Source organism: Eimeria acervulina, genomic scaffold (genome assembly GCF_000499425.1).
Source record: "Eimeria acervulina Houghton genomic scaffold, Eah_scaff35, whole genome shotgun sequence".
Lineage (NCBI taxonomy): Eukaryota > Apicomplexa > Conoidasida > Eucoccidiorida > Eimeriidae > Eimeria > Eimeria acervulina.
Genome location: NW_013549864.1, coordinates 6970 through 33783, shown reverse-complemented (window position 1 = coordinate 33783; position 26814 = coordinate 6970). Strand labels below are relative to the sequence as shown.

Genomic DNA, 26814 nt, shown 5'->3' with positions numbered 1-26814 from the left:
CCCAATGCATTGCGCCAGTCGCGGTAAGCAGGGCCATATAGCTATCCCATCGGCTTGCGCCTGCCCCTCGTGAGGTTTCCGTTAGCTTGTACAGGGAAAATGATTATTCCAGAGGGTGCATTTTTTCGCCAAAGGTAATTCCTTCTATTGACAGAAGCAGAGCTGACTGGAGAAAGCAACTTACGTAGGGCTAGGGTCAAGATGCTGCTTCTTCAACATTTTGATACAAAATCCGCACTAGTAGTAGAACTTGAAAGTTCAGCTGCATTCCCTTATGCACTTACGCTCCCAGACGGCAACTTTTGGGCACAGAACTCAAAGAATTTTGGTACAGTTTGACGGTGTATTGGCCAGGGTATAACGTAGCACAGCTATAATGGCACCTTGCCAGCGACAACCCAACAGCCATCGGGTCTCTTGGCAAATTGCCATCTGCGATCAATGCACGTATCTTCCCTGCGTAGCTCTCGGTGTACCTCTACTCCCAAATTCGGTATATTCTGCAGTTGCATTCCTTTTCCTACGTATCTGACATTGTCAGACTTTGCCCCCGGTAGAGATAATGATTTTCGTAGCTGCACAGGCGGATGTCCCACATGAACCACGCGCTTGGCCACCCTTGCAGCATTCAAGCATCAACTAGGAGGCCAATACTGGCTGGAGACAAAAAGAACATATTCCACGCCGTTAAGTGAACAGTGAGTTAAGGTACTGAAGTGGTGAAAAACAGCAAGCGGTGTGTTGGAGCAATATTTCGATTGCGAAAAGGGCCCCTCTGTACAGCCGAGGGACAAAATCTGGCATCGCATTTTGCTGAACGTAAGAACCCTTTGCCCACGGTTTTGCCAAGGACACGCTTTTAACGGGCCTTACACGGTTGTGCCGCAGGGACCTTCTAGAATTAGCGTTGCTACTGTTCCCTTATCCTCCAAGGGGCAGCAGAGGGGATTTGTATGCCTCACACCTACAAGACCCGTGGGCTTCGCTCACGCAAAAGCATTGCCATCAATGCCTTTCCCCATTAACTCTGGGGCACTGTCTGCCAAGGAAGACCGACTGACTCGGTCTGATGATTTAACAACTGACCCCAACGGGCAAACAGTCAGAAGCCACCATCCCTTCCTACCTTAGAAAGAGAGATCCTCGGCGGTACCGGCCTCCTCCCGTGCCTCTGATTGTGCCAGTGTCCCACTTCCACAAGCTCTGTAGCTCGTGGATTCCACCGCGGGCGGACACCGTGAGAGTCCCAATAGCCAATGGAAGCCGGCAGCTTTCTCGCTAGACGCACAAGCCCCAAGGGGCAGAGAAGAATCCTTGTACGGCCCCTTGGGCACCAAAAGCGACAAAGTGATCACTCAGGGAAGGCTGACGTAATCAAGCGACTGTGTGCGCCGCTTGTCTGCCGATACTGAATGCTGGAAGGGCTCTCAGAAATGCATGAGAAAACACAGGTGCCAAATGCTCCCCATTCACTCCACTTTCGATGGTTTAACATCGCGAGGAGCCCTTGCCTGCCCTGAAGAATCGACATCCGAAACTCTTGAATGCAAGTCTCTCATCTGACCGCTGAGGATAAAGTGTACAAACATCTTCACCATCAGCACAAACCTGCACAAGAACGCCCATACAGGCATGCAGAAATGCCTGATACGCATGAATCCCAATCCTGCGAGCGCAGCCAATATCAAAATCCGATTTGGAGATAGGTTCGTTTACTATGCCCCTGCGCTTAAATACGGCGCTTATGTGTGCTAGTTACATACCAATATATGTTCATGAGGCTCAGCGTGAGGAGAATGAAAATAAAGTAGCTACTGCCCTCCGTCTCAGAATGGTCCGGCCGGGTTTTTATCGCCTTAAATATCGGGAATAGGGCGGCAGACGGGAAGGTGTATAGACGGAAGTAAAACCAGCAGCTCGTTAGCAACACAAAGAGTCCAACCGTTACTTTATGATACGGCGTGTCTACAAACGCCTTGCACCTGAGCACATACACCGCATTGGGTCAAATAGAAGACGGCTGGGAAAAGCAAACAGGTGAGGCGCTCTATCTTCATCTGGGAATGTAGCCCAGAAGCAGTCGAGACAGTCTGCTGGCTACGCTTCCTACCGAACACGCACCCGAAAGTAAAAATGTCGCAGATGTCGTGGCAAAGTAAAATAACCACGCCAACCCTTAAGAAGTTGCTCATGTACGAGAAATAGATCAGACAAAGAGCAGCAACGCAAGGCAGTAGCTGGTCAAAGAAATCGGGAAGACATGGTGACTTCAAAATGTATATGAGTGTCGCGAGGTGGTGGCCGAAAGCAACGTAGAAATACAGATGGCAGTATATGCTGTTCTGTTGCATCGGATATCCTGCAAACCGAGCAACTACACATATGCAGAAGCGTTGTGTTGTTTTTTCGAGTGTCTTGTACATAAACACAGAGTGTCTTGTACATAAACACAGCCCTGTACAATCTGCACTCCTCTTATTGTGCTTCGCGCATGCGAACGCCTTGTTTGGAAGACCCTGTCCGGCGGCATGTGGGAGAGTCAAATATGATCTAGTGCTGCTGGATGCACTGCAACTAGAGACCAAGTCTAAACGATCCACTCTTCAGCACATGGCATGCGCGCCTATGTGGAGAGGTGTGAAAGGCGAATACTCGACAAGGCTCACCCTTCCACAATTCCTCTTCCGCCCCTTCGCCACCGAGCTGTTGTGGCCACCACGGCTCATTGCGAAAGGACAGGAGGCACACAGCTGTAGTCATTAAAAAGTACAACATCTTCCAAGTCATTGCCCCAAAATGTGAGCAGAGTAGCTGTCGCACTTGCTCGCTCCATCGGCTGCAAGGAAAACAAACCGGAGAAGGTCAACAAACCTCCTGAGCCTCCATAGTCCAATAGTCATGGCTGCGTCAAACAGGTCTATCCCTAAGTTGCAGGCAAAAAAGAAGAGAGGAAGAGAGGATAACTAAAAATGCGCAAGCTGTGCTTATGGGGCATCGCTTCCCCCGGCGTGCGCGTTGCAGTAATACGCAATATGCAAAGGGAGTCAAGACAGTGAGTTCCGACTCGCGGGGAAGTAGGCGATCCGCAAGCGGCTTTAGAAGCCATGTGCAGAGGCCCTGAGACGCAAGATGCAATCATTGCACTGTGTGCGGTCGCCCCTTCTCCCCCCCCCCACAGAAGCAACAATTTGGGATTTAGCAGGTAGTATGCCTGGCATTTGAATGCATTCATCGAATACCTTGGCGGCGTAACGTCAACTCACCTGAAGGACAAGGTAGAGAGCCGCACATGCGGAGCCGTAAATCCGCAAGTCACTGGGGTCCGGGTAGCCGCCGCCTGGGACACCAAGACGATGACGAATGCTTCCAGCGACTTTAGGGTAGTGCAGTGCTGACCACCCAGCAATAACGGCCAGGAGAATGCCGAAAACACGGTCCAACCGAACCATTTTTGAGTTGCATGTGCACCTCTAGGGCTGTTCAGCTGACTCCCACGAGCGTGCGCCGGAACACGTAAGCACGACGGCTCTCTAGCGGATATCCACAGCGGCCCAACCCGCTGCACGCTGCCTGTTAGGACAGCTACCGCTGCCGGAGTTCCACCTTGAAATCGAGCCGGGGAATGGCATGCAAATGCGTGAAGCTCCTAGAGGAACACCCCAGTTTGTGTGGGTTCCGATGAATGCGTTGGCCCCGTCTACTCAAAAAGACGCACAAAGGCCATACAAGGATGAAAATGATGAAGAGCTGCTCCTAACAGTCAGAAATATGCAGGGATCATCCGGAGCTCCCAGGTGTAGCCCCAGCGCATTCGAGCCGCAGTCACACTATCAAGGAGCATGCACACGCCCAGAAAGGCAGAGAGCCCAACTGTACACTAAAAGAAATGCTCACGACAGTTGTCAGGAAGAGGGAAGTTGGACTTGCGTCGGTTCATCCGAAGCGCATGCTGAGTCAGCCCCTCACCCACTGGGCCGTAGAACGGCCACAGTACGTCTGGGATGGCAGACGCTTGCAGCTGTCCATCAACTCTATTTCAGTTGGAATTATTTTTAGTTACGAAGGCTGTGGAAGTTTGTCGGGCTATTGTATTCCTACTCTGCACGTCGGTAAGCATCGTCTAGCGGACCCCCGCACAGCCTTTGGCCCACCGGTTTTGTTTTTTTTTGTTGAACGTGTGCATGGTGTCTCAGTTTCTGTAGAGTTTCGGCGTCTAATGAAGGTTCTGTTATCAATTGAGAGACCTCCGGTACTGGTTCTTTACGCGAGCGTGGTCCCTGCCTGCCTCATCACCAAGACACCGGGGCAGCCACTGTAGATACTTTTCTGGAGCTACTTCTGCGGATTCAGGGAAGCCAACACTTCAGGCTTTTGATTTCACTTCTGGCAAAGCCAGTTTATTGAGCACGGGCGGAAGGGTTGAAGGCCAGCTGTTTGGCATTCGAGGGTTATAGCAGCTCACACCCAAGTGCGAGAACGTGACTTCCTTGCTGGTTTGTTATACTTCAGCATCAATATTATATACGCAGGAAGTTCTGGCTCCGTCATTCCGCCCGCAGAAAGGTGTGCACCTTTCATCTCTCCTCATCTGCGTTGTACAGCATTTTCCGTCCGCTTGCTAGGACTCCCTGGCTTGGCGCCGCCAAGGCTTGTGACATGCTGCTCAAGGTGTACGACGAAGTTCTGGAAGCCAGCATTTTCATTCTTGCAAGAGCGTACAGTGGCTTTAAGTTCGTTAGCTTACCCCGGTTCCAACTCTGCCATTGTTTTTTTGCCGGAAGAAGCCTCCCATCCGGCGTGCCTTGCTAGAGCAAACTCTGTAGAGCACTTTTCGCTATGTCAAATCCTGATTAGTTTTTATTTTGCACTCATCTGGAAGGAATGCGCGTCTGTAGTGCAGCCTGTACCTTCGAGGGTTGAACAGAAGTGGGTGCTAAAATTCCAGATGGGAGGGTTCTGTCTAGCCAGTCTAGGAGCCAGAGGCAGGACGACCCAGTGCTACTCAATACTGAGAGATGCAGGCCACATTATGGAGGCACGTTTGGTTGGGAACAAGTGGAGGCAGAAGATGATGCAGCTACTTTAAGGGTAATTTTTCGGTGTTCAGTTTGACTGCGTTTTACGAGGTGCCGTGCTACTGCAAGAGACAGCTGTCCCATCGTGAGGTCATGATTTTGGCATGGCGGCGCGCAAGTGCACTCCTGAGGTGCTGACACCTTGTCCCGCTCAGAAGCAGTTGCGTACATGCTGGCAGAGTGCATTCCGGTAATTAGACCTGCCTTGGCCTTCATTTTTAGGCGCCTCCATAGCTTTTGTATTTTGGAGGTACGAACAATGACTGGACAGTCGCTTGTGTACTTCGACTCTACTGTTGCCACGAGTAGCCCTTCGTTCGGCGTTTTGGAGTGGTAAAAAGTTTCGAATCCCTTCAGCCGAAAGAATAAGCCCCGAGTAGAGCATTGCTGTCCGATTACGTTATGAGCTGGTTCTAGGTGAGATGCATTCCCAGGTGGAGTGGACATAACGAATCCTATGTCCACTAAATCTGTGCGGCAACGGCAACAGCCAATTGTACAAATGCGAGCCCTCGCATTTTGCGGCCGCCTCCTTTTCGTTGGTATGTAGGGAACCGCCGCAATGCGCAAAAATATCGGCGTTTATGGCTCCGATGGAAGTTGGCGAAGCCTTGGCTCCTTCAAACCACAATGGTCAAGCTACAGCGCTCTGCCTGCCCACCGCCACGTCGCTTGCTCAGACGAAGTGTCATATTTTGCAGCAGTAAATGCGGCATTTCTAGAGGGGGGAAGCTTCCATTTTACTGTGAACCCCATCTGTCAACGAATATGCCGTTACAGCAGCCGCTGCTTGCAGTTCAGGAACAAATATCCGAAAACAGCCTGGGTGTATCTGCCTCCTAGGCAGGCTTTTCCTTCCCCCTTTTTGCTCAGTACAATCGAGCATAAGCATAGATGCGGCTAACGGCTTTCCAGGCACTAGAAGAATCACGCGTTGTCCCAGCAGGGGAAATCTTGCACTATTTCCCCTGGTATGCGCACTAGCCTAGCAGTTATGCCAATAACATCCTGAGTCCCGACAGTTGTCATGAGGACAGTGCTAGAGAAAATCAGCCTTTCGCCCAGATAGCAACCCAAAGTGAGCAGCTTGACATGTTGGCAAAACTGGCACCGAATGAATGCATGAAGTTGTGTGGGGTCACCAATGGTCAAACGTCACTAGCGTTTGACCGCCACATGAGAGCAAATACCTATTTATTGGAAAACTTGCTTTTGAGTGGTGGCAGAATTGCCATATGCATGCAGACGCAACATTTTTGAACGTAGCCTGCAGTGGCCGGCGAAGAAGAGTGCTTCGGGTGGGCACGTTTCACGAGGCGAACTGAGACACAGCCCACACAAAGTGCACAATCTCTAGCTTTCCACTAAACTTGATGGTATCAATTCATCTGTGGGTGTTGTGTGATAATTTTGTCACCTTTAGTGAACTTCCTTTTGCAGCACCAGGGCCTACGTGCTGCCAGGCTTTTGGCGGGGTTGCTTTGACATTCCACTTCTTCGTCGAACGCTACTTTCAACCGCACAACTGCACTGCAATTACATTGCAGCTTTGAATTATTGATCGTAAGGTTTGTGGAGGTCATTTTCTTTATACTGGAGCCGTGTGGAAGGGTCACGGCAACATTGTGGTGACCAGGCAGTCTCAGCAGTAAGACGTGCTACATTCGCACCCGCCTATGCCATACATATCTTCCGAGGCGGTTTTAGGCATTGTTAAGGGGCAGGTGGTTAGATGGTATGTGCGAGTTCCCTTCCAGTGCAATGCTGAGCAGCGTGTGGAGCAAGTTTGTGCCCAGTGGTAGAAACCGTCAAACGGAGGAAGCACAGCAAGCCTCGCTCGGAACACATGCAGGCACCCCACCAACAAATTTTCCTGCGGAGAGAAGAAGGGAGGACGACAGCGTGAGTGTCAGCGCAGCTCCAGCATCAGCACCCCATGGGGGTCATGTTTGCAGCTGCGCTACTGAACCCTGCAGAATCGATCCCCTGTGCATCTGCACGGCTCAACAGCAAATTTTTTCGTCTTCTGTGAGCAGAAACGGCTGTGCCCCCAACTACTGCGGTTCCACTTGGCTCAGGCCTCGGTGCAGTTGCATAGACTTTGGTTGCGTTTGCGCCCATAGAGAGCCAAATTGTTCAGATGTGGAACTAGATAGTTGCGGATCACATGTTGGGCTGGCCCGGCATGCTTGCCAGCAGCACAGGACGCAACAGCGAAGTCTGTCAGAAGGACCAGAAGGACCACCGGCTTCTCAGAGTCGGCAGGACACGGCTGACGCAATCGGCCGCTCAACTGGCCACGACTGTCTGCAACCACTTGAGACGAGCTCTTGCGTTTTCACCTCACTTGCAGACCATCAAATAGCAGCATCACAGGGAGGCGATGCCCAGCGCCAACCACATTGGTTGGCTGCGTCACTTCCTCTTCCTGTAGAGGAAGGGTCGGTAGTGTCGTTCCGCAGTGATGCCGGTAAGTTTCCACTGTCAGTCTAAAACCCCGCAATAAATCGGTTGCGCACTGGTTAGTTGTGCTGCTCGTTTGCTAGCATTGAACAGTGTTGTAGCGCTTCTGTTTATTCACTGCATGTAGAATGCGATCGTCTTCGCAGGATATCCCGAGGGATGGGAACACATACGCAGCGATGATACGCACACAGCACACATGTGTAATGATAACACTAAGCAAGAAGCAATGGCCTCTGGGAATAAGCGGTTGCATGAGGCACTAACACCGGAAGACCATGAAACGGGAACCAACAATGTATCCGGCAGCATCACAGGATGGAGTTCACCCGCCGCCGAATTCGAGTTCGTCGCTGACGCTGCCTGGTGCGATGTGCGGCGGCTGCTGCGGCTTTCGAACACACATCAACCAAAAGGATGGGATTGGGCATGTTCGGGTATCACCTCTGCCTTAGTGAAGGCTAGGAACAACAGCAGCAAAGGCGGCGAAGCTCTCACTGGTCTTATCGGAGTAGGGGGAAAGGCGGGAGAAACCGCTGCAGTTGCTGGGGCTAGTGAGAGCGCTGGCCCGCAAGGTTGTCCCGTAGTGAAGTTTCTCCGTTCAGCAATGTATTCGAGCACGCTTTCCGGGTCGGAATTCATCAGGCGGCATGGCACTCTGGGTAAGCCTGCCTCTGGAACGGGAACTAATACTGCTTCTGAATCATCACCAGCAATCGTCAGTGGCTGGGGGGGACGGTGGCAACTCACTCCAACTGATTCGCCTGGAGACAGTTTCAGTAGCTGCTCTGGCAGCGATAGGAAGAGCGGAAGCGCCCCCGTGCTCCCTTTTGCGCCATCGTGCAAGGATGGAGGATCTTTGAGCGGACCACTGGGAGACAATTTTCAGTCACAGACTCAGCTTAAGCACGTGAATACTTGTGGTGCTGATGCTGTGAGACCCCGCTCACCTGTGGGAAGCCCTTCACTCGCAGCCAATAGCGGTACGCAGCGGGGAACACTAGCTGCTAACGATGGAAAAACCACGGTCTATCTCGACTCTGCACATGTAGCATCTGAGGTGCGCACCATCGCTCTCTCTATGCGCTTTGGCTCTAGTGGGACTGACTCGGGATGCCCTGATGTCCCGCTGAGTGCACCGCGTTGCTGAATTCCCATTCATTGCTCTCTGTAAATTTAGGATGACTTCCCTCTCTAACTGTGCTTGAAGGCCTTTTCTTGATTTAGCCGTGCCTTTGTAGAGGCTTTGCGCCATCTTCAGGTTGAAGCGTCGCGCTCTGCCACAGTGGTTTCAGATCCTGCTGAAAGTGGACGCCGCCGCGCCTCTGCCAGACGCCGTCATGGCCTCCTGCTGCACCGTGTAAGCCTTGTTGCATCCCCATGTAACCTGGTGTATTATCACTCCTGAATCGGATGCTCAAGGTGCTTGTCGTCGGATGTGTGACCGGGCAATCGTGCATGTGTCGTCTGTGTCACACCTCACAAATGGCTACAATTGCTGGTCATGCCAAGCCAAGTAACTTGCCACCCGCTTTGTAATGTACATTGGCTAGGTATTCCTGCCTTCCTAGCATGCTTCCCTTTCTTGATAGGTTCGCAGGCTGCGTGCGGCTTTCATGTTCCTAGGGAGACGTGCAGCCATTATCATTCGGTAGTATTTCGTTTATGCACCGTTGTAGCTCTACCGACCAAATCGTTGGCTTTTGACTTGTTGGTCTTGCCAGTGCGCATTTCTGTACGGAATGATGAAGATTCAATTGTGCACCGTTATATACGTGCATATTAACACCACGTCTTCTCTATAGGCGCTGAAAGAAATGCTCCCACGACCCAGCGTGCATGCACGTACACAGAAGTGCGAACTTGAGCACTACCGATATGAATCATTCGAAATATCACTAAAACTGTTACAGCACCACGTTCTATTCCTCTTGCTCCTCTAGTCCCGCCTGCTCGAAAATGCATGAATGTTTCCACCTGCGCCTTCACGTTTTCTGGCTTTATGGAACAGGCACAGCGACACTTGGAGAGTCAGTGTCGGAGAAAGCTGAAGAAAAATGACATGAGGCTAAATATTCTTATTACAGCCTTGCCGGGGGTTGATGCAGACGTGTTTTGCAGACAGATGTTTGCGGAGGTTAGCGGAGTTCTGTGCTATTGCTTTCTTCTGCCTCCTGTAGCTCCGATTTCGCCTCTTGCTGCCACAGTTGCGCGTGTTTGCGGCATTGCATGAATACAGAAGCTTTCCGCCGCTGTTTCACTCAAAGATGGGAGTGTGCGTGTGTCCGGGTAACACTTTTGTGTTGTGGATTCAGTGGCAGGAAGTCAGTCGTCAGCATGTCTCGTGTGGCGAGGAGTTTGTCTTCCGAGCTCCATTTGTTGTTCCTTTTGTAGAGGGTAAGCTACGCTGCTGTATCATGCGTATCCTGAAAATTCGAAAGGAATCTACGATTCATGCGTTCTAGTATGGTGTAGGCGTGGATCTAGGCCGCATGCTTTGTGTTGATGATATTCACCTATCCTTGGAGACTCTGCATGCGCCTGTACCTTGCAGTTCCCGTCATTGCGGCTTCTAGTTTTGCTTCTGCCCTTCCATATTGTGAGCTTCGCCTGCTAGAGGGATGGGAACGAGATAAAGTTCTTCAGCAGGAAAGGACAGAACGAAGGGTGTGTCTTCATGCGCCTTGCTCCTTAAATTCTATGCGCTGCAATCTGGGCTTGTAGTAATCGCTGTACACAGTTTGATCTTAGCTAGGACGGCATCATGAGCCATGGAGGAACATTCTCTCATTTTCTCCTACGGAGGCTTGGGTTCTGGACTATTCGCACGTTTTTTCTGCAGGTTCACGTTTGCCTTTTCCTGATTCCTCACTCTGCCCTACCATTACCCGCCGAAGTTTTGGCTCTACTAAAACGCCTCCGTGCCGTGGCCTGTATGCTTCCCCTGCTGGTTGTGCAACATACCACATCTTGCGAGCAAATATTGCGCGAGTAAGCCCGGGTAAAGTTCGCTGGCAGAGATGGCTCCTCGTGTGGCGTCGCAGTGTGTGCATGGCTTTTTGCTGCTATGCATAGTCCGTACTGCTGCCCATTCTGGTGCTTTTTGGTACAGTAGAGGGATACTTCGGCTGCAACTTGCGGCCTCTGACTTGGCGACTCTGGAGGAGATGCTGCTTCCGTTGCACCCAACTCCGCGTGGACCCAATGCTTGTGCCCACTGCCAAGGAACAGTGCGTGAGAAAGAATGCCACCCGTCGAAATTGCATTCAGAACAGGAGGCACCCTTGCTCGGTAAGGGGTTTTGTAGCAGCAGCATTGCCAGTACCGGAAAATATCCTGATGGCGCGAACCCAGATACTGAAGAACCAGAGACACTCATACCAGGTAACTCTGCAGAAAGCATCAACAACAGCCTCAGTGGCGGCAGCAGCAAAATCGGCAGTCAGGGGCAACCTACTAACGGTGGATACGAAGGAGAAGGTCGAAGAGGTGATAAATTTGAGGAGGGGTCATCACCAGCGAGCAGACACCGGTGCAAGATGCAGAGCCCTAGCGGCGTCCCTCTTTGTCTCAGTGCTGTCCATCTTCCACTTGTACTCCAGCTGCCGTTGAGTGGCACAATTGGTGATAAAGACTCGCGATGTACGTGCAGGGCGGGAATAGACAGAGTTAGCGAGGCAGTCACCACTCCTTTGTCACTGCGCAGTATGCTGGTGGAAGCATCAGCGGTGCTGCTGCGCCAGCGAGCTGAATATGGGTGTTTCTTGCCGTTTCTTTTCCAGCAACAGATGCTCCCAAACCGAACACACAAGCTGCGTGGTTTGCAGCAGTGGGAAGACGAAGAAAAACAGCAGAGGGAACAGCAGCAACACGTCGCAGCTCTTATGGACCTCCGTCAGGGGCAAATCGACAGCCATCCCGACACAGGCACGGCAATGCACATGCAAAGACAGCTTGATGGACTGCGGGAGCAGCTGCGTAAAATGCAGCAGGAGCTTTTACATCTTCAGGAGAGAAGGTTTTTGCAGGACCTGCTGAAGGAAGAAGCAGCGGAGGCGCGGCCCTACCCTAGCCCCAACGGAAGAGTGTTGCCACAGGCCCGTGACAAGGAAAACGGCGAGAGAGAGGAGCTGCTTCCGCAAGTGGCCCAAACTGGCCTTGTTTTGGCCTTGATGCTAGGTGTTGGTGCTCTCCTGTTCAACAACATGAAACGAGGTAACTGCTGAAGGGCTGGATGCACCGTTAGCTCTCGAATCAGTTGCTCACGGAGTGTGACTCAGCGAACCAATTGTTGTTCGCGAGGAAATGGGTCGGGAGCGGCCGTGAGCCCATCCATGTCAGATGGCAGATGAACTGTTCCACATGCGCCAAATACACGCTTAAAGAAGCTCTCCGCGCGCAATGAATTGCCAAGGAGTAACGGAGTGTCGATGAGGGGACAGACGTACTACAGTAGCAACGCACTGGTGGATCTACTGTTTGGTGTTCCTGTGTAGCGGGTTTTCTCTTCCTGCTACTCCCTTCCGTGACAACCCTAAGGCGTGCCCCAGTGCTTTACGCATGAAGCATAGTACGCATGGAACGTCTCGGCAGTGAGGTTGCACGCTGAGTACTAAGCGAGTTATTGCCTCAACATGACATGCTAGTGCACAGTCCAGTAACGGCTGATACAGAGCTGAACTAGGTCTTTTTGCCGACAACCTTGACCAACTTAACTTTTAGAGGCAAACAGAATTGGAGTTTCGCAGAGACGGGACTGCGCCCAAAACAAACGCCTCCGTCCTACCCTCAGCGTTCAGCTTAGCTCCATTTTGATCCGTCGGGATTTCTGCTGAAGATCATCTGTCTGCAGTTTGGATATCTACATGCGGACGTCTCACTCTTTCTGGCCACCAAACGAGCAATGGCTAGAAATGTCGGCGGGCTGGCAACGCAGTATCTTCTGCTCCTAGCTCCCTGACTTGAGAAATGATCTCAAGTGCACTCCGTATAGATCTGAGAAGTACATGCCACACGGTTGATAACAATGAGAGTAAGCTCAAAAAATCCTCAAATGATGCAATAGTAGCAGCTACACGCACACCTCAATCGGGAGGATTTCGATGTTGCGACATTGAAAAAGGCCATGCCGACAAGATGGGGTGCGGTGTGTAAGTGCCGAACTTGCATGCGACACAGCAGAGACGGTGTATCAACTGCACGGTGGAATTTTGATTCAGCCAGCACAGCAATTTGCAGTAGAAGGTACGAGCGCAGTGACAGCAAAAGCTTCTACAATTAGCTATCAAAGCAGTAGCTATCAAAGAAGAGTGGGCATCGACGGCCAGGCTGCTTACTTTAGAAGCTGTTTGCATTGCTGTCGTTTCACACTGATGTCTCCCGCCTCCTTCATGAGCTCCCCAAATAGCTCTGGTTCATAGCAAATGGGCAGTAGAGGGTTGCGAATTAATGCACACAACGAAGAGTCCAACTAAGGAAACGTACAATCGCTCGCCCAAGAAGCGAGGTACATAGCACATTTCAGTCCAACAGGCTTCTCTGTGCATGGGGGGCGGCGCGTGCGATTCTAGCCTGACCTTCTCTGTACAGCTGAGCTACTAGCTCTCTCTGTAGTACATCCTTCGCCGTGTTCACCATGAAGTACATGATCGCCTTCGGCACCGCATCTGCAACATTCTTCCTGAAAAACGTACAAATAAACAAAGTTACGGTCGCCCTCCTGGTATAGACTGCTTGCTTGCAGATAGTAAAAGTATACTGGCGCCTGCTCTCGTGTAGTGCGCGCGATAACCAGATGCATTCGAACGGAGAACAATGAATATACAGATACATCCGACAAATACTAAGCATGTTATTTCCACATTCCGGTTCATCGGATAACTCATTTTTCTTTGAGTGCAAAGTGTATTTGCAGTTTGGGCTCAGACAGTTTAGAGATGGGGTGGGTGAGTGATAGGGGGCGGAAGCCTTCAACCTCGCGCAAGCTGTGCATATTAGTAATACAGGGAGAGCTCCCTCGCATGAGCACCAGGTTGCGCCACAAAAACCGTAAAGTGCACACACCTGACAATCTGGAAGTAAGACCACAGCAACGACTTAATAAGTTCGGTCTCTATTTGCTCCCGGTCGGATGGGATGTCTGACGGCGCGACAACTGGCGGAACTGCGGGCATGCGAATGCCTCCACTTCCCTGAATAGTAGAAGCAGCAACATGGGCACATGTGCCTATGAAAGGCTTCCTGCAGTAGATAAAATCTGTACAACGATGCAGCCAACAAAACTTCCACAAAGCTGCCCATATGCTACTAAGGCTTGGGCACTTGAAGCAGCTAAACACTACTCTACTGTAAGCAGAGCAGGTGAGGAGGACAAAAAAAGAACAGAAAGGCCGCCCCGCAACCAACTGTACCCGAAACCTGTCCAATGCGGCGGTAAGACGAGCTGTTTCGGCGCAAAAGCACACCGCAGGCAATTGAAAATTAAAAAAAGAGAAACTCAACGTAAATAAAAGTGCCACAACGAGAATGGGAAACTTCTACAGTCCACAGTCAACTGCAGAGACATCAAATGGGAACTAGCGACTAATAGGGGGTAAGTTTCGCCACGGTGCCTACATTCTCTGGTGCATCTCTCAGCTGGATTGGCATTATCGGCCCGCTGAGTAAGGGGTTGCTGTATGTGTTGCTGCTGTGGTTGCTGTTGCGGTGTAGCTTGCGCAACAGAATTGTTCCTGCTAGCGTGTGGAGAAGGTCGGGAGTTCTTTAGAAAACTGAAAAAGCCACCTTGATGCAATACACCTCCAACGCCCTGAATAAATTCACAGGACACGACAGCCGGATAGGAGATGCGGTCGAAGTGTATGAGAAGCACTTCGAACTGTTCATAGGCTCTTGCAGCCGAACGAGGAAGAAAGGCTTCATTCACATGTGCACCATCTGAAACGGCAAAGCATTGCCATTACTCACAAATTCCCCTCGAGGCGACGGTGGTAGCTCTTTTTCCGAGGGTGCACAGGGCTTTCCACTTTGCTGCTGCTGCGGCGGCACTGGAGGTTGTAGGCAACTCCCTAAGCCCGGCGCTGCAAGCAAGTCGAAATGAAGAGTAGCCCCACAGCTTCTGAGCGGCAGAAAGTGTTCTGCTCTTCCCATTATCACTACGCAGTTTCGCCGTGTCCGTGCTTCGTTGTGAACCTTTGCACCTTAAGCACCTGGCCTGCACAATCATACGGCGCATGGCGCGCTCCTTTTCTGCTAGTTCACTTACAGTAGGAGTCGCGCCTGCTGGAACTGTTGTCTCCAAAGAGGCCCGGGAGGGCTTTGTTGCTCATGAAGTCAGGATGATTCGTGTTGATGTAAGCCAGCTCAATCTGCATGAAACACGCACAGGCGGCATCGCCATAATCCCAAACGCAACCCTACGCGCCCGGCGATATAAGCTTTACTCATCCACTTACCTGAATAATATTGTGAATCATTTGATTTGTTGGGGCCAGGCATCTCTTCAGCACCCCACAGACGACTTCAAGAATGCGGTCTCTCAGATTTGTGAATCGAGACATCTCGGGAAGTTCAGATTTCTCAACAATCTTCTGCAGTTCGTCGTACACCTGAAACATCCACCGACACACGTGTATACTGAAAGGTATAACTTTCCCAACGAAAAGGATCAGGAGATCTACGAGGTCGCCCTGCTTGGCCGGGCCAGGAGAAAATGCCATACCTGTTCCACACAAAGCAGCGAAGGGGTCTCTAACTGCTGAATTTGTTTTTTGACTAGGATTTCAAATGCGCTTTCTGGCACAAAAAGGGCAGCCTTGGGACCCGTGGCGTTCCTGGAAGCCGAACGAAGTCAAATGGTAAGCCAGGCGCGAGAATTGGTAGAGTCGGAAGCATGCGCATATGCAGAAACAGTGCTGACAAGTAAATCCACTGCTGCCTTGCAAAATGAAACCCTGAGTTTCTCAAGGCATCTGGTTAGCCGAAGTGCTAAGCTTGGCCAGGGGCAACTTTAGTGTGAAGTTGAAAGACGGAACGTTCTTCCACAAAAGACCACCTCTGCAGGGCTGCGCAGTTCGTGCACACGTAATCTCTCTGCTGTGCTCTATGGCAAGCGAAAAGGAAAGACCCCTCACCGAATGGCGGTGCGAATTTCATGATCGCTGAGACCGCTGAGCGGGTCGAACTCGGCCAAGGCCCTGCCATACCAATCATGGAAGATGAAGTTTATCCGTGCCCCGCCCATCAAATGATCCGAGGAGTGCTGAGATTGCAGCTTCCCGTCAATCGCATCCTGGGAAACAACGAAAGAGCCGCGGAATCACACAGGGGAGTGGACGACGGATGCACAGAATCGGCTACTCCACGGTGCATACAGTTATTTCTAGATTTGGTATGTGCCGTTGGCCTCAATACACCCCATAGGGATATAGCCTGAGTAAACCAATGTGGGTGCATCCAACCTGAAAGTTGCGGGCAAACTTAGAGAAAAAATGTAGAAGCAATGCCCCAGCATTCCCCTTCGCTTCCAGCAGTGGATCCCCGTAGCCAGCCAGCTCTGCTTCTGCTTCCTGAAGCCTCTTCTGCAGCCTCTCACGAAGCTCCGGCAACGATTCCCGGATGTGTTGCATTAGCACCTAAAACCCAGAACAAGACTAGAGAGAAAAGGTCCAAATGCAAGCTGTGGAATTAGCACAGGCTCTACTTAAAATGACTCCGCGATATGAACACGCACACACGAGCAAACCTTTCGAAGTGAAACTAAGGCAAATGCGGAGTGTGGGACTTTCCTGGTTCAACATTCGCGCAAGATATCGAGTTCCACAACGGTTACCCAAGCTCCTGTAGGCCGGGTGGCTTTGGAAAAACTTAGTCTCTTCCTCTTGAGCAGCTCTTGGGGAAAGCTGCTCGCGTGTCTGGGCAAGACTTCTACATACTACGCCTACGAATCTGAGCACCGGAAATCCAGTCGGGAGGTTGTTGATACTGAAATACCAGGTCTACCTCGTCCATGCAAGGCAACGCTGCAGCGTTGTTCATGTGCTACCACATGCATATTCGCCGAAAAATTATGCTGACAAACTGTCAAGGAACAACAAATAGGCTAACCGCAGTGCGTTTTTGCAAGCAGTGGCAGTGCTCTGTACCTACCCCCTTCTTAGTGGGTAGACCTTCCCTAGAAGCACGTCTGCGCAGTCGCAGCCTTCCTCCATCGTGTCGACTTTGGTAACCACTCCGATGGTGCGAATGCCTTCAGGGTCCGCATCACGGGCGATCTTGAGGCTGAAGGCCCAGGGATGTACAGAGCATGTAGGATGGGAACGAAAACGGCCAAGGGATTCAACGTTCGCTAACGATCTAGATGGAAATTTCAGTGTTCGCTCCAACGCCATAGCCGCAGCCTTGAAATATGTTAGTTCACGATGGCCCCATGGACAAGCAGAAGTCTGTTGTAATGAAAAGCTAGCATCCAAATACGAATAAAATGTCACGAATGTGATGGCCGAACAGTTCCAGACGCGCACAAAAAAGCGTCATGAGCTAAGGCGAAAAAGACGAAAGGGGACCCTAACCTGTCGGAATTGGCAATGTCAGTGTTGGCCGCCGTGATGGCAAGGATAACACAAGAGGGCTGGCTTATGTACTGCAAAACTATCTTGCGGATTTGGAGCTGCAGCAGAGGGACAGATTTATGAGGTGTTACTTCACTGGTCCGGAAAAACAAGCAAAGGCGCGTCGGGAATGGTACTAGAGAAGCAAAAAGCACTTAAGGGATGAACACAATTGTGAAATAGGAATGAATCACCTCAATGTCTGAAGGTTGATCCCCCACTGGCACTTTTGTAATGCCTGGCAAGTCGACAAGCGTCAAGTCAATAACATTTGGCGAGAAAATCTTGAGGCAAATAGGAATGGGCGAGATGTTCTTGGAGCGGCCTGTCACCCGTTCCGTCTCTCTCTCAATTTCCCTCCTTATCTGAGCAAAGTCTGTGAACCGGTGCCCTGGAGAGTGGCTGAACTCTCCCCACTCCGTCGTTCCAGATGTATGTTGCAGCTGCAGGGCAACGGCAAACGCAGTATACAAGCCGAAACCAGCTAGATCTCCATGGCGCTGACAAATTATTGAAGTGTCCAGCCAAACGCACGGAATACCAACACACACTACGTTTTATACTACAGTATGAATATGCGAAGGCATCGGTGGAGTTTTACTTGAAGTATTAAAGGCCTTCTCGTGACAATACCGGTGCCTCGCGGTAGGAAATCTTTGCCAATCACCGCCTCTAAAACAGAAGATTTTCCCACCGACTGTGCACCTACGACTGCTATCTGCGGCAAGTCAAATGTTGTGCCATCGCCGCTTCCTAAAGTCAGGAGCGCGTCTTGAAGACGGTTCATGATGGGGATTAACTGCTCCATCTCAGGGGCCCAATAGACGAATCACGTGCCTCAACGGCCATTCAGCATGCTGCATCGCTAAGCAGCAGAGTGTACACCCACAGAAGAGAATGCTGTGCGCTAAGCTTCTTAAGGGCTGCTTTCACCGTCACCGCCACCTTTTGAGGAGCCCGGTTGGACCCTGTGTCCCAGTTGTTCGGAAATCCCAATGGCGGCAGCACCTCCGCTTATGGCGATGTAAGAGTGCATGTCAGTTAGCGCGTAACGCGGTGAGTACAAGAAGTCCTTAGGCTGGCCGTAGATGTTCCCCAATCTTGCATGTTTGGGAGACAAGCAAGTGAGACAAGGTGCCGCACGCAGGCGACTTGCCGTAGCAAAGCAGGCAAAGAAGTTAAAGGCTTCACCAAAGGCTTTCGAAAATATTTGAACAGTTCCACTGAACTGCATGACAGCTCTATACGCCGACACCCCCTGCCACGCTATGCATGCAAGGGAGGTCTGAACAGAGCTGTCTCCCAAGAAAGTCAAGTATTACTCGTTCCACTGTATAACTTTCTTCTCAGTACAATGGATTCTTGCTGAAAACTGCGAAAACGATTCGATGGTGTCCTGGTCGCCGCCGACTAACGGGAGGACCACAGCCCCGTCAAGTGTGGACCCTACTAGAGAGCGATAAAGCCTCAGTGTGTTTCATTAGGAGTAAACAGCACAATAATGCGTGCGAGTACCAACCCAGTCGACACCAAAATTAGCTACTTCTGTTTAACTTCTGAAGGTTACGGTTTGATGCCTAGCAAGCCGCGAGCAGGTGTTGTTTAGCTACTCCGCCTGCGAGTGGACGAGTAAAGCCACGGATCGTAGAACGTGTCGCGTTTAGAGAAGGCTGTTGTGCAGCTGTGAATAATCCATAGAGTTGCTCGCGAGCGGCTCTTGCGCTCGTCTGAGCCGTCCTGCTGGTAATGTACCTCTTCTCCACCTTTTCTCCGCCGGCAAGGTACTCCCCGCTTGTGCTCCGTCAATGCCTTCCGAAAACCATTCCTCCCCATGAAAGCACCTAATGGCAAGTGCAAATCGTGTGCCACTAAAAACATGCTATGCCCCCGCGATAACAAGCAACGTCAGCGCAATCCATTCAAACTCTATCCCCGCTATTCGAGGACCTAAATTGTCGACGAACTGCATGGCCACTCGCTACTAATCATATGGCCTTTACTTATACGGGAATCCCGTAGAAATACTCCATCTACTCTACCGATGCTGGACAGCCTCTGCCCAGGCATCAAAAATGAGGTAAACGACTATACTTAAAGCTGCCACAGCAGCGTGGTGTCTCCCGCCATTGATGTCGCGTGCATCCCCGCGGGTGCGCACACGTCACCCTTTGACCGACTCTCAGAAGGCGCAGCACGACATGAACATGCCTGCAGTAAGGTGCAACAGAGCACCAACGACGGCAGCAGAATGCATGGTCTTCCGCACTTGTTTAATTTCGGAGGAGTCGATGACCAGACTGCCAAACCCCAGTGCAGCAGGGATAGCAGCTTTATCTGTTCCCGTCATAAGGTCAATGGTAACAAAGTCTACTGCAAAGTCTACTGGGCGAGTGGCGAGGAAGTCAATAACGCTTCCCTTGCTCTGTATAACCGGCAGAATCCCCTGCTTGTAGACCTAAACAAAACGCACAAGTGCAGCCCTCCCTAGATGGAGGGGCAGCAGAAAAGCCTTTTCCCCCTAATACTGCCGTCCTTCGACGGGAAATCCCTACAAACTTCCATAAGCTCGGCAACTGGCTCTCTCAGTGATGTGTGAACGTTTCAATCGACGTCCCACGCCAGTTTCCCTCTGGGCTCGCGCATTGTGTAATACACGATAATCGATGTATTCGCTGCAACGGTCTTCTTCTCTTGTTAGAATCCTTCCGATCGTCTTCCAGATGATAATGGTACAAGCCTTGCCCTACTCCGCCTCTCTTCAAAATAACGCTGCACCACAAAATTGCTGTCCAAATGTTCGCAGTATTGTTGCAAGCGTTAAGCCCTTGCCCGGGCAGGCCGCGCAAACCCTGCTGGGCCAGACTCCGTTCGGGAACATCTCGATTGAGAACAGTTTAGCTGCTTGTGATTAAACCGCAGAAGCGCTTGGAACTTCTCAAGCATCATCCGCGTGTTCTTCCCGTAAGTTGCTCCAAGTTCCTCATGATCTCCATGCTCCGTAATACTTTCATCACCATCGGTCAGGTCGCTTCCATCCGTTAAGTAAAACCCAGCATGGGAACTGCGCAACCAGTAACACCAGAAAAAACGAGTTATAGATGGACCCTCACACCCACGGAGCAACAAAAGAAATCTAGAGGACATTACGCAAAAGAATTCCATACTCCGAAGCGAACTTACCTATCTGGGCACTCAAGCATCGGGCAGCAGTCGTCTCCGCAATATTTTGTTTTCGTTTGTTCGAGTTCTGCCCGAGCCATTGCAATTCTTGCCTTCGCTTCGGCTGCATCGAGAGCCTCCTTCTTAAATCTTCTTGATGCGCGCTGTTGCTTGCTTCCGGGTTTCGCCTCTCGGGTTGTGCGGTTCTGTCGGCGGTTACGATGCTGCTGCTGCAGCCGTTCTACTTCCTCTGCGTTGTCCTCTCGCCTTTGTGCCTGCTTCTGTTCCTGTCTGGCTTTTGTGCAAGGATGGAGACGCAGACCAAACTGCACAACGGACTGCGCTGCCCGCATGCCGGTGTCGAACCTGAACACATGGTTCAGAATACAGCGCACAGCAACAAGCGGTGGAGGCAGGTCGGAAAGTGTCACTTTCGCTCATCCAAAGCACTCACTGGGCGTCTACAGCTAGCATCTACCTTAACGAGACACTACGCTGTGCAACTTACGCTCCGTCGACGCATTGGCTGTAAGAATCAGAACAAAATTCTCCAGCGAAGGCTACACGAGGAGCTTCTAAAGGATGTGGTGCCCTCAACCAGCGCCAGTGAGTTGCCATGTCAGCTCCAGGTTTCTGCAGTTCCACCAGTCACCGTTGATCTCGCCATTCCACCCGCGCATGGAAGCATTACTCAGCTGCGTGACATGGCTCTGCCTCTACGTCTGAGAATATTTTGACTCACTGGATATGAGTAGGAGCCCCTTGAGTACTTATCAGAATGCCATCGGGTAACCACCGAAGCTACAATGGCCGGGCGAGGGACGTAACCGAACAGCTTTCGCAGGTCATCAAGCACCTCCTGAGCCACCTGAACGCAATTTATCCCCGTTCACAAACCAAAAGCAATACCACCTCCTACTACCCCTCAGTATTCATCATCTCCAGATTTGCATCCAGCGTAACCGGGATCATGCAACTTGCACGTGGATGATCATCTACTCCCTGCATCTACGCTAGCTGAAAGCACGTCTTGAGCCCTTCTTCGCTCAGCCCTTCTGTATGTACCTATGCCCTCGCTTCTCTTCCGTATACTCACGTAAGCACGCTATCCTACTAAGCTGCTCCTTGTGAATATTTTACGACTAACCTCTTCATCGCTAAGGGAGTCAATGGCAAGGGATGCGGGGGGAAACAGATGCGCTAGTATACAACCCGTTTTCCCGTATGCATGCAGGTTCAAATACTGGAAGCGCGAATAAGGTGAAGAAAATGAAGGAGTCGAATGCGACCAAAAAACGTCTGCAGGAGCAACCCGTAGTACCACCTGTACGAAAACCCAATCCGTAGTTGCCACGACGGCCTTCCCATACCCGACTACTTTCCATATACCAAGGATGCGATGTGACAGAAAATTGGCCATTTGGCAAGAACATCTATGCCGCTTCAGTAACACTAGAGGAGATGAGTCGGGGAGCCCACCTTGTTGTGCACTCCCATGCCCATAGCCGCTAGAGCCGCCACTTTCTCTGCTGGAAGCGGTGGCTGAAACGTTACACAAGCAGCCGCCCCCTCATCTTCTTCTGGAGGCTGTTGTAGTAGAGATACAGGCAGTGCTACGAGAACAAATCTTGAACGGAGCCTTGTCACAAAACAAAGCAAAAAAGAGCAATCAGTGGGCCTTGCACACGTCAGCTAACAGTGAAACGGATAAATCGCAAGCACACCCAGAGGGGCCGCTGTTGCTGGTGGCAACTGCTGCTGGAGGCTCACTCTTGTGCTTCATTGGAGTTGTCGTCGGAGTGGCATCGGACAAGGCAAGGAAACGCTGAGTCTTCTTCCGAAATGGAAACAGAGGAGACGCGAGTGTTGAGACGGAGTCGATCTGGCGACAGCTGGCCGCGAAGCATGTCCACCAACCACCTCCAACTCATGCATATGCTGCAACCGAAACCCACTCGGAACAACACAGAATCCTGCTACTAAAACCACTATCTTTCTCACTAACCTGAGACTACAGATAGGGTTCCCTCTACACTGACGTTGAGGGCGCATTCTCCCAAAATCCGCCCAACACAAAATTCGTACAGATCGGACGATACGGAGGGAGGAATAGCTGCAAACGGCCGAACAACCTGCGACTTCTTCCTGTCCCTCTCCGCAAAGGCGCACGACAAATTCTTGGCATAGCGCTGCAAGCCCGGCCCTGGCGAGGGAAAGACACCATAGAGACGAAAAGTGCTTGAATGCAGACTCAAGAAACGACGCCAGGGAATCAGTACCGAAATGGCCCGCACTACCCGCACTGAAAGCATAAAGCCAAGCAGTCAACAACGAAATCTCCTGCACTAGCTGCACTAAAAACCTACAGGCAAGGAGTCGATATTTCGGGTTGTGATATCTCTCCACGTCACGCTTGAGCTTGGGGGTCTGAAAGAAAGCAAAAAAAGCGGCACTGACATCTCCTAGAGGAGCAACGAAGCCGAACCGGCTTCGAAGCATCCGGACGACCATCGCCTCCACCTGGCAAGCGCAGCATTCGCCTACAGCAATTTCGCCTTCACTGCGATTGTTATTGCCCTTTTCGACTCTGGAAATCGCCAGGGAGCACAGCTTTTTCAGCCGTTGCAGCAGCGTCGCCACCAGCCCCTTCAACGCCGACGGCAAATCCAACGACTCGAAAGTATTCTGGTGAGGTGGAGTTTCTGCGTTCCCAGAGTCTGCTTGATGTATTTCGCACGCGGGCAAGATCCCACGAGAAGAAGCTGCCGCTGCATCCGCTGTTCCCTCCGCTTTCAGGAGCGCAGCCGCCTCCCTGTTAAGCAGCGTAAGAACGGAAACGGAGTTTCCGGCCTCTTGCTGCCCGGCAGTTAAGGACACGGGCGTGGCAAGACGCGAAAAGAGAGCATGAGCAAGCGACACTACCAACATGCAGAAACGCCGCCCCCCTCTTAGCCAATCAAAGTAATAGGGATTTTCCCATCCAGTCTCTCCAGGAACTACAGCGACGCGGCACTCTGGAGAGGCAGCCGCAAGGTGAAAGACGCTGCAGCCCTTTCTGCGAGGCTTCAATCTGACGTCATTCTCGTTCCCCGTCAGTCCATGCATATAATTGGCCCCTCCATCAATGCAGACGCTGCCGTCCTTCTTCAAGCTTCCCTTTCTACCGCATGCCTTCCTGCCAATCCTTTTCTGCTGCCGCTGCCGCTGCTCCTCCGAAGACGCTGGGAGTGTGATCGACCACACGCGTCCCCCCAGACGACCCCTCGCCTCGATGACCTGGTAATCCACCCCTGCCCTGTGGAAATGAAGGGCCCCTGCCAGCCCCGCAACACCTCCACCAACAATCAACACATCGAAGAAACGAGCAGAATGCCCGCTCACTGTGCGCTGGTTGCAATGAATTTTGGAATCCTTTACGGCTTTGGCTGCCCCAAACTCAACCTCAGCCGCAACGCCCCCACCTCCTGCGGCAGTAGCGCCGAAGCTGCCTGTCCCTGGGGGCCCCTGTGTGGGCGGCTGCGGGGTACGAGCTGCCCCTCCCCCCGCCCCCGCACCTGTTCCGCTCGAGCCTCCTGAGGAGGGACCCCCAGCGCCAGCGCCACCACTTGGGCCTCCCCCACCGCCTCTGTCCGATTCGGAATCCGATGAGTCACCAGTATCTTCGCTGTCTTCATCCTCATCGCCTTCTCCCTCGATGTCGTCTTCTCCCTCTTCGTCATCGTCTTCTGGCCCAGCTGCGGCTCCGGAAGCTCCTGACCCAGGTTTCGTTGTACTGCCCCCTGCCACACCCGACGAGGAAGCAGCACGCTGCTGCTGCTGTTGCATACGAAGAAGTAACAGCTGCTGTTCCTGTAGCTGCTGATGAAGAGAAGCAGCTCCTCCAGCTTCTCCTTGCAGCTGTCCCCCCGGTCTGGGAAGCTGCTGTTGCTGCGCTGGCGTTGCGGCTACGTTGTCCGCCTTATCCTGCCTGTTGGCATCTGACGGTGCGGGCTGGTGCGGAGCCTTTTGCAGCGGAGCCGCCGAAGAAGCATTTGCTGCTGGTGGAGTCTTCCCCTGTACCTCCTGATGCTGCTGCAGCTGCTGCCACGGCTCCTGTGGTGAAGCACAGGTATTGTGCTGCGGGTCCCACATGTTCAAATAACAAAAGAACTTGGGGCGAAGGGCCTCGGCATCCACGTCTGGAGGTAATCGGCGCCACTTCTTGCACGAACGGCACTCCAACCACTTCCCACCGCGTTCCGTCGTTGATGCTGCCGCTGCATTTGTCTCTGGTACTCCTTCACGCCGTTCTGAACTGCCTGAGCCCGCCCCACCTGACGCGGAAGCCGCAGCCACTGCAGTCCCGGGAGCGCCCGCTGCAGCATTGGGCGTGGCCCTGCGGGCAGCGTCGAGCAGCCGAACCTGCTGCTGCTGCAGCAGTTGCAACTGCTGCTGCTGTAACAACTGCAGCTGTTGCAGTTGTCCCCCAGCTCCTGTGGAACCTGACGCTCCAGGATGTTGCTGCTGTTGGCCTTGCGTGAGCTTGCCTTGCTGCAGTTGCTGCTGCAATTGCAGTTGCTGCTGCGCCGCAGGCGTGGCACTGCGTTGGCCAGATGCGGCCGCAGCGGCAACCAGCTGTTGTTGCCGAAGAAGCTGCGTTGGCGGCTCAGCCTTCGAGTCTGTTTTTGTCGCTTCTGGAGCCCTGGAGACACTCGCTGTGCGCTGTCTTTTTGCTGCGTTTTGCTGGAGCTGCTGCTGCTGTCTCTGGAGTGCCGCTGCTGCCTCGAGAAGCCTCTGCTGACTTTGCTGCTGCTGCTGCTGATCCTGCTGCGCAGGATCAGGCTCCTCAGGAGCTTCGCAAGAAGCGAACTGCGGAGCCCACGTGTTCATTCGGCAGAACCACTTGTCGCTGGTGATCGGATTAGGGGCCCTCCTCCATTTGTTGCAGGCATCGCACTGCACCCAGTTGTCGTACACGACAGGTGGCTGCTGCTGCAGCTGCTGCAGCAGCTGATGTTGTTGCTGCTGTAGCTGCTGAAGAAGTTGCTGTTGCTGGGCTTGCTGCATCTGGTGCTGAAGTTGCTGTTGTAGCAATTGTTGCTGTAGGGCGGGAAGGTTACTCGCGGTAGCTGGACCACCGCGTTGCTGTTGCTGCCCCAGTTGCTGTTGCAAGAGGTTCTGTCGCACAAGCGCAGCAGCAGACGCAGCAGCATCCTTAGCAGGTATGAGCCCCGGAGCAAGAACAAGCTTTCCTCCTGGAGCTGCTGCCGAACCCTGCGACGGCAAAAACGACTCTTAGTCACATGTATGGGCTGGCGCACAAGGGCTGTTAGCACATGCATGAACCCTACAGAGTGACCTAAACAGAATCCCAAAGAGATCTCTTCATAACCAGGGAGACTTACTCCATCTCCTGTGCAATTGCCGCTCTGAATCGGCCGCTGCACCGCCGCTGTTCCTTTGGACGCAGCCCTGGACTTCGCCTTTGCTTTCGCTTTGGGTTTCGGTGCAGCGCCACTAGCGAGGCGCTGCTGCTGTAACAGCTGTTGCTGCTGCAGTTGTTGCTGTTGAAGCAGTTGCTGCTGACTCCGCGTCGGCTGCTGCTGCTGCTGCTGCATCGGCGCAGCCGGGTCTGGCTGCTCCGGCACACTACAGGAAGCGTACCGCCGGTCCCAAGTGTTTTGTTCACACACCCAACTTGGCAATGTAATCTCATATGGAGCGATGCGCCACTTGTCACAGCGGTCACACTGCATACAAGAACCAACCCCAGCAGCAGCGCAGGCAGGTACTATTTGTGCATATTTCCGGCTCAACATCACAGCACAGGAGATCCGCTAAGGAAAGGGAACAGCGCAATTCTCAGCATGTCAAGTGTATACAGGCGCTCAAAGTCACCAGCAGTACGCAGGCAAAGCTACAGCAAATGGCCTACCTGGACCCAATGAACCTTTTCAGGTTCCTGCTGCTGCTGCTGTTGCTGTAGGAACTGCTCCTGCTGTTCCAGGTGCAAGAGCCGCTGCTGGACGCCCGAAGCACCAGCAGTTCCTTGAAGCTTCGCCGTGATGCCCTGCTGTTGCTGCTGCATCCGCAGCAGTTGCTGCTGAACATGCAGGTTGGCAGGTAGCTGGTTCTGCGGGAACTGCAAGCGAGGCTGCTGAGCAGCACCAGCCTGTGGGGGAGGAGCTGCTGCTCCTCCCGCTGGAGGCTGCTGTTGCTGTTGCTGCTGTTGCTGCCCCTGCTGCAGCCCCATTGTCAACAGCGGCTGCTGCTGGGCTCCCTGCTGTTGCTGTTGCAAGGCCATTGCCTACAGTGCAGCAAAAGAACTTTCCCCGTATTGATCAAGCTACGTCGGGCACAGTCTAAGACTGTCATAACTGGGCCCCGACTAGCTACGTCGGAAAGCGTAGACGCCCAGGCAGTGTGTGTACTGGACGACCCGGCGCGACCTAGGAGCACTCGGCATGGGAGTAAGGGAACTGAAGAACTCGATATTGGAGTCACTGTACACCCGCCAGAGAAAGAGAAAA

General features: G+C 52.4%; 4 protein-coding genes across 4 annotated transcripts; 1 reads left to right on the top strand and 3 right to left on the bottom strand.

Moving 5' to 3' along the window:
• Positions 1 to 1469: 1469 nt before the first annotated feature.
• On the bottom strand, positions 1470 to 3449 carry EAH_00007580 (longevity-assurance (LAG1) domain-containing protein, putative; the record flags this gene model as incomplete). The annotated part of the gene is made up of 5 exons (XM_013395809.1): positions 1470 to 1608; positions 1764 to 1982; positions 2122 to 2359; positions 2667 to 2721; positions 3264 to 3449. 5 exons carry the CDS (start codon positions 3447 to 3449, stop codon positions 1470 to 1472), a joined length of 837 nt encoding a protein of 278 aa, XP_013251263.1.
• Positions 3450 to 6921: 3472 nt separating this feature from the next.
• EAH_00007570 (hypothetical protein, conserved) lies at positions 6922 to 11764 on the top strand (the record flags this gene model as incomplete). Its single annotated transcript, XM_013395808.1, has 9 exons — positions 6922 to 6977; positions 7199 to 7545; positions 7685 to 8598; positions 8800 to 8898; positions 9550 to 9675; positions 9854 to 9935; positions 10093 to 10205; positions 10381 to 10529; positions 10651 to 11764. The coding sequence occupies 9 exons, from the start codon at positions 6922 to 6924 to the stop codon at positions 11762 to 11764; spliced, it is 3000 nt and encodes a 999-aa protein (XP_013251262.1).
• A 681-nt stretch (positions 11765 to 12445) lies between these two features.
• On the bottom strand, positions 12446 to 17954 carry EAH_00007560 (dynamin-like protein, putative; the record flags this gene model as incomplete). The annotated part of the gene is made up of 15 exons (XM_013395807.1): positions 12446 to 12533; positions 12875 to 12947; positions 13115 to 13218; positions 13602 to 13794; positions 14154 to 14474; positions 14803 to 14905; positions 14993 to 15145; positions 15259 to 15370; positions 15671 to 15828; positions 15998 to 16171; positions 16282 to 16324; positions 16686 to 16817; positions 17108 to 17205; positions 17341 to 17589; positions 17856 to 17954. The coding sequence occupies 15 exons, from the start codon at positions 17952 to 17954 to the stop codon at positions 12446 to 12448; spliced, it is 2100 nt and encodes a 699-aa protein (XP_013251261.1).
• Positions 17955 to 19325: 1371 nt separating this feature from the next.
• EAH_00007550 (Flavin-containing amine oxidase, related) lies at positions 19326 to 26588 on the bottom strand (the record flags this gene model as incomplete). The annotated part of the gene is made up of 12 exons (XM_013395806.1): positions 19326 to 19601; positions 19894 to 19915; positions 20061 to 20207; positions 20327 to 20671; positions 20814 to 20938; positions 21048 to 21173; positions 21785 to 21944; positions 22076 to 22197; positions 22345 to 22508; positions 22672 to 25558; positions 25690 to 26034; positions 26220 to 26588. 12 exons carry the CDS (start codon positions 26586 to 26588, stop codon positions 19326 to 19328), a joined length of 5088 nt encoding a protein of 1695 aa, XP_013251260.1.
• Between the last annotated feature and the right edge of the window lie 226 nt (positions 26589 to 26814).